The sequence below is a fragment of the Palaemon carinicauda genome, chromosome 34 (assembly GCF_036898095.1).
Source record: "Palaemon carinicauda isolate YSFRI2023 chromosome 34, ASM3689809v2, whole genome shotgun sequence".
NCBI classification, from domain to species: Eukaryota; Metazoa; Arthropoda; class Malacostraca; order Decapoda; family Palaemonidae; genus Palaemon; species Palaemon carinicauda.
The window spans coordinates 946,212-953,711 of NC_090758.1; the positions used below are offsets into that span (position 1 = coordinate 946,212).

Sequence of the window (7,500 nt, forward strand, 5' to 3'; positions counted from 1 at the left end):
TGTTTACCTCATGAGAATTGTGATAATACTTGATGGAAAATCTCTCTCTCTCTCTCTCTCTCTCTCTCTCTCTCTCTCTCTCTACTGAGGGTTGTTGTGGCTTGTTGATGACGTCATTGCCTTGTGATTGCCAAATTGGGGTTCGACTCCCACTTAAACTCGTTAGTACCTTTGGTCGTTGCAATCTAACCCTCCTCGTGAGCTTAGGCTGTGATATTTGGGGGAGCCTATAGGTCAATCTTCTTATTCATCAGCAGCCATTGCCTGGCCATCATTGTTCCTAGCTTAGGTGGAGAAGGGGCTTGGATGATATGTGTATATGTGTATGAGTCTCAAGGACATTATCCGGCTTGATAGGGCAATGTCACTTTCCTTTACCTCTGCCATTCATGAGTGACCTGTAACCTTTAAATAATAAATCACAATATGAAATTCTCACTAATTTTTTCACTGTCAGTTTCATAAAAATCAAATTTAACAGAGAAAATATATTTAAACTGAGAGTTGAATAATCCTCAAAAACAGGCATATAGAAAATTTCCATACAATATTTAATTGACTGAGGACAGATAAAAGAGAGTAAGTAATAAAAAGAAAAAGTTTATATCATCAAAGCCAAATTCATTCCAAATTCTTTCCTACACGACAATAAATTTCAGTTGAAAACTTAATATCTATTGGACAGCGAATGCAACAAGCTGTCATCTGTCAATATTAGAAAAAAAAGGCTCAAAAGTAATAAACAGAAATAAATATTCCGAGCAATCAGTCAAAATTAAATATCCATTGCATTCAACATTGACTGTCGGATTCAATAACTCGCTCTGTTTACATGCAGCATCGAACACCCGGGGAATCAATCTGACTGGGAGGCGTTCGTTTCATGACGTTTGTTTACAAAATGCATCAAGAGATTGAACGATTAGTTTTATATAGTGCTGAATTTTTATTTTTATTTTTTAAAACGTCGGTTGTTTGTTGAAAATTGTTATGATTCAATTATCTTTTTATCATGCAACTAATTATGATAATTTAAAAGACAAAAAATTGCATTTTAATCTAATTATATATCAAATACACTAAGCCTTTAATGCATTAGTGCATTTGTATGTTAAATATCTATTAAGCATAATTGACTAACTTTTCAGACTTGTAAATATTTTTATATATTACATAATTCCACTATCTGACTAACTATTTAGAATTGAAACTATTTTACTATTTCTTATGATAAAGGATAATTCAACTACCTATCTAACTATTCAGAATTATATTTATTTTTCTATTTCATATGATAAAGGATAGTTCAACTACCTAACTAACTATTCAGAATAATAGATATTTTCCTACTTCATATGATAAAGAATAATTCAACTACCTAACTATTCAGAATTACAAATATTTAAATATTTCATATTATAAAGGATAATTCAACTAACTGACTAACTATCCCTATTTGTAAATATATAATTTCTTCATAGGATAATGGTTTATTCAGCAACATGACTATATAATTGTTGTTGAAAAAAATACTATGTCATATGATATAGAGTAATTCAACTAACTGTCTAACTATCTAGATTTGTATATATTTCATATTTTTGATATGGGAAAGGATAATCGAGCTATCTAACTAACTATTCAGAATTTAGAATATTTTTATATTTCATATGATCAAGGATAAACATAATAATCGTTTATATTATGAATTGGAATATCTTTATAACAGACTCATTCAATTGAAAATAGATTATTATATAATTTCATTCAATACTCATAACAATCGGTAGTAATAATCAAATGCATTATGACAAATCAATAATACGAATTAATATAACCTCATTTAAATCCCATTATGAAACATAATTTTTACTCTGTCAGTAAAGACCAAACCTTAAACATTACATGAAATATAATAACCACTTCATTTACATTTCATAAGAGAGAGAGAGAGAGAGAGAGAGAGAGAGAGAGAGAGAGAGAGAGAGAGGAAGGAAATAGATGGAACCGGATAATTGCTTTAAAATCGAGTCCTCTTATGACGTTTATAAAAACTGCGGTAATTCTTTAAATCCGGATAATGACATATATTGAATTAAAATTCAGGGAAACGCAACAATGGGGTAAATTTTTGAAACAATTGTTGGATCTTATATAGATATAATTAGGTGGGTAATTAGCAAAAATAAGCAGAAGGGAGACAGATTAGGTTATGTTGAATTATGCATAAGATATACAGTTATGAATTATCTATTTATTATATATATATATATATATATATATATAAATATATAAATATATATATATATATATATATATATGTATATATATATATATATATATTTATATATATATATATATATATATATTTATATATATATATATATATATATGTATATGTATATATATATATATATATATGTATATATATATATATATATATATATATTTGCTGCTAATATAACTTACTCTTGGTTTGCTAATCTCTGCAGAGAAGATTGCGAAATGTAGTTAACATGATATTCTGTATCGTTTTTTTATTCAAAACATAATTAAACACAATTACACTATACTACTCATTATTGAAATAAATAAAAAAAACCTGTATAATAGAATTAAAATTTGTAGGTAATACGACTAACTCTTTTGTTGCTAATCTCCGCAGAGAAGATAGTGTATATTTCCTTCAAACTCTCTTTTAAATTGTTTGCATTTTATTATAGTTTATTACTTATTATAAAGTTAAATTATAATAAAACAAAATAAAAAAAAAAACTTGTTAAAACAAGTGTAAAATTAACTGTCAATATGACTTACTCTTGTATTGCTACTCTCTTTTGACCAAATCTGGAAATATGATTATCTGATATAATGTATTGTTTCTTTAAGCTCTTCTTAAACAGTATCACACTTAATTACAGAAAACTGCTTATTATGAAATTGAAAAAAAATAAAGATTAAGAATTCTGAAAAAAATCACAGTAAAAAAGTCACCATGAAATTGAATTATGATTAAAAAAAAGCCTCATTAACCAAGTCTGAAACTGTCATGATAAAAGCAGGACATCTGACGTCACAACTCGTCCATTCAGGCCTCACTTCCACCCATCACGCCTAATTACAGTTAATTATACTTCATCACACTTCATTACACTTCAAACAATAGAAAAACTCCGCTTCACTTCTCTTAATCTCAGGATTATTTCAAAAGCGAACATTAGCTTTATCTCAGTGGATTCCAGGACACTGGATTCAACTCCTCTTTTTCTGACGCCTCGCTGGACAGATGTTTCTCTTGTTGTGTTGTTGTTGTTGATTTTGTTGTTGTTTATTTGTGTTGTTGCAGCTAGTGGTATTACAGATCTCTTAAATTTACCATAATCTTTACAGCTTTCCATGTTGGGCGGATTAACATTTTATTTATTTTTTTTTATTTAGTGGTATTTTGGTTTGAATAGGATTTTGGTGAAAGGCTGGATTATTTATATTTATATCTAGACTATAAACGAATGTATGTGTTTATATATACACAGACACAGACAAACGCACACACACAAACGCACACACACACACACACACACACATATATATATATATATATATATGTAAGCCTTCTAACCATATATCTTTTTACACTGATCCTATTATATTTATCCATAATTCACATAATTTATATCATAATGTAAAACATTAAACAATTAAAAATAAACAAACAGAAAAATATCAAAGACGGAATAAAAAAAAATAGTAATTAGTAAAAAGATTTTAAACAAAACCTTATTGAAAATAAAAATTCATAAACAAAAATAGAGAACGAATGTATTTCATGTTAAAATGTTTGACCTCTGAAGTGATAGAAGATACAGTCTCTTTAAGGGTGAACTAGCCTTGAGAGAGAGAGAGAGAGAGAGAGAGAGAGAGAGAGAGAGAGAGAGTGAATAAATACTACTCTCTCCTAAATAAAACATATTTCACAATTTAAATGGATGAAAATAATGCAGAAATGATTCAATATTTTTTTTTTCAGGAAAATTTCCATGTTTATCCTGTTCAAATTGTATAAAAATATTTCAAGCAAATTCCTGTTCATTATCAAATGTTCATTGTACCATGATCACTGATTGCTAATTGCTAAGTCAAATATCTTGATGTTCATTATAACATTTACATTCTTAATTGTCATCTAAAAGTCATAATATTATTCAATATTCTTTTTAATATTATGTGAATGAGTGAATCACTGTTTTCATTTGAAAATTCATGAATTTTTGAAATGTGTCTTGCTTTGTGTGATCGGACTACATCGACTGACGTTGCAGATTACTATTGCTTATTCCTACTTATGTTAATGTTTATGAATTGGTATATAAGTAATAATATATATATATATATATATATATACACACACACACATATATATATATATATATATGTGTGTGTGTGTGTGTATCGATATATATATATATATATATCGATACATACACACACACACACACATATATATATATATATATATATATTTAACTGAAATGTTTTCCAATGAAATCTTTACGAAAAGACTAAGTTTAAAAGTTGAAACCCAAGTTTTATAAATAAAAATTGGAAATCTCGGAAAATAAAAAAAGGAAATCAGGAAACATGTAAAACGAGTTTGTTAAAGTCAAGATGTGTGAAATTAATTATTAATTTTCCTGATAATTTTTCCTACTGAAAAATCCTTTTCCAATTTTAATTATTGCTATTATGAGACAGTGAAAAAGTCGTGATATGGTATATATTTATGTCTTGGATTTAATACGTATATCATTTGTTTATAATAGATAATAAAAATCTTTGTTAACTTCAATGTTATTTGGATTGGATAATTCTTTTAAATAGGTTGAAATAAATCTTGTTTTATTGGTAATCTATCTGTTTTCAGTGAAGGCTTTGGTGTAATTGAGAGGTAAAAAGATACTAAAAAGAAATCTATTGTCTTTTTATGAGAGAAATGAAATGGACAAGAAGATTTAGATACAATAATAACAAGAGGGGCTCTCCGTCGAGTGCAGACCTCCACCTCTACTGTTTGTTTCTCCCTTTTTTGTTCGACCTTGACCTTTGACTTAACCCTATAAAATTGAACCATTTTAAAGCTTTTTACATAACAGTTAATCCCATGCGAGTTTCATTACTCCACCATGAAAATTGTGGCTAGGAAGCTGTTCCCAAACAAACACATACAAACACAAACGCTGGGTAAAACATAACCTCTCTCCAACTTCGTTGGCAGAGGCAATAAACTATAACACCATTCTCCATCGGGGAAATGACACCTCTTCAAAACTCATAAATTACGGTTTATTTTACAATAATACTTAGTGTTATTATGGCCTTAATAACAAAAACTGCTGTGGTTATTACTTCGAGTTGATTTTATTAAGGATATAATGTCGTTATTGCTGACGTTGGAATAATTAAGTTCTTCGGTGAAGTTGAGTAATAAATCATATCACTGTATATATATATATATATATATATAATTATATATATATATATATATATATATATGTGTGTATATACCTATATATATATATATATATATACATATATATATATATATATATATGCATATATACAAATATATATTTATATATACATAAATATATATACACACATATAATATATATATATATATATTTATACATATATATGTACATATATATACATATATAGAAATATATATATATATATAAATATGAATATATATATATATATATATATATATATGTATATGTATATATTTATATATATACATATATAAACATATATATATATATATATATATATATATTTAAACATATGTAGATAGATAAATACATAGGTACATATGTGAATACCTAAACTAGATAATTCTAATTTTATAAGACATTAATAAAGTATTTGCTTTCCTCTTCAAAGAGAGAGAGAGAGAGAGAGAGAGAGAGAGAGAGAGAGAGAGAGAGAGAGAGAAAATATTCACACTACTTACAATTGTGTAGATAGCTGACGATAAGGCTGCATGGTGGGCTTCTAGGGCGCAGATACCTTTGCCGTGTGGGTGGTATGTGGGCGTGAGTCTGGAAAAAAAAGGTGAAATTAATTTGGATCTCTGACACCTAAGAATTACTTTACAATAATTAACTCTCTCTCACTCTCTCTCTCTCTCTCTCTCTCTCTCTCTCTCTCTTTCTATTTGTAAATGCAAATGCTATATATATATATATATATATATGAATACACGTATACGAATATGTATAAGTAAAAATTAATCATGATAAACTTTGTAACATATATAGTTCACAGACTATATGAAGAAATCATTCAAAACAAAAGATTTTTTATTATATATTCAAGCATGAAACAGACCTTTGGTAGAATAAGCAACTATATTCATATGACTTTTAACTTAGAAATCTAATTTCAAACTTTCCAAACACAGACAATCAATTAATAATCTTAAAAAAAAAAAAAATCATGTATGGTATTTCACTTAAATATAAATAGCTTTATATCAAAGTCAAAAGAAATAAAAAAACTTATGAAAAACGAGTCTATTTTAGGCTTGTTTACATCGTGCAAGACTCCCTTGCCGTGGTATTAGTCAAATGAAAGCCTTTGTGTTTTTTTGGTCAGATGAGAGACTTATCTCCCTCTGCGTGTTTTCTGTTCCCTTGCCTAGGAGAAGAAGAAGAAGAAGAAGAAGAAGAAGAAGACAAATGTGATATATTTTCAGAGAGCGAGAGAGAGAGAGAGAGAGAGAGAGAGAGAGAGAGAGAGAGATAAGTGGAATCTCAGAATGGCAAGGAGCTTCAAAAACCAGAAATATATTTCAGCTGGAAAATATAGTGAAGAGTGATGTGATATATTTTCACAGAGAGAGAGAGAGAGAGAGAGGAGAGAGAGAGAGAGAGAGAGTCTTTAGAATTATATAAGAATTCATAAAACGTTACACATATGTAAAATGGAACCATAAGAATTTAACAAGGAAAATTAAATCCACACACATAATCTCTCTCTCTCTCTCTCTCTCCTCTCTCTCTCTCTCTCTCTCTCTCTCTCTCTCTTTATTTCTAGTCTTTTATCTCTTCCTGTATTGACTAGTGAAATATTCCCCTCATAGTTCTAGAAATATGCCGTTCTAAGAATTTATCTTGAAAAAAACAGAAATTTAAAACTATTCTTTTTTCTAGCATTTATTTGCCTCTTTCTTTCATGATTTTATTTTTTCGATAGGAAATTAATTTTTCTCCTTTTTAAAAGAATACACATTTACAGATATATTTCATTACGAACTCATACCCGAAAAAAGTAAGATTACAAAATGAGTAATTTTTCTAAAAAAAAAATATATTTTCAAAATAAAAAAGAAGTTGCTTCTTTACTTTTTTTGTGGATATTTTTTTTTCTCCCTTTCAAGTAAATGAACATTTGCACAGAGTTTTTACTGCAAACATATACCTGAAAAATAGTTAGATTTTC

General features: G+C 27.9%; 1 protein-coding gene across 1 annotated transcript in view; it reads right to left on the reverse strand.

The window, feature by feature from the left end:
* The window catches only part of LOC137626554 (uncharacterized), a 127,431-nt gene that overhangs the window by 119,438 nt on the left and 493 nt on the right, over positions 1-7,500 (reverse strand). Inside the window, exon 2 of the mRNA XM_068357599.1 lies at positions 6,011-6,098. Coding sequence (XP_068213700.1) covers positions 6,011-6,098 — 88 coding nt within the window. The remainder of the gene's footprint in view (positions 1-6,010; positions 6,099-7,500) is intronic.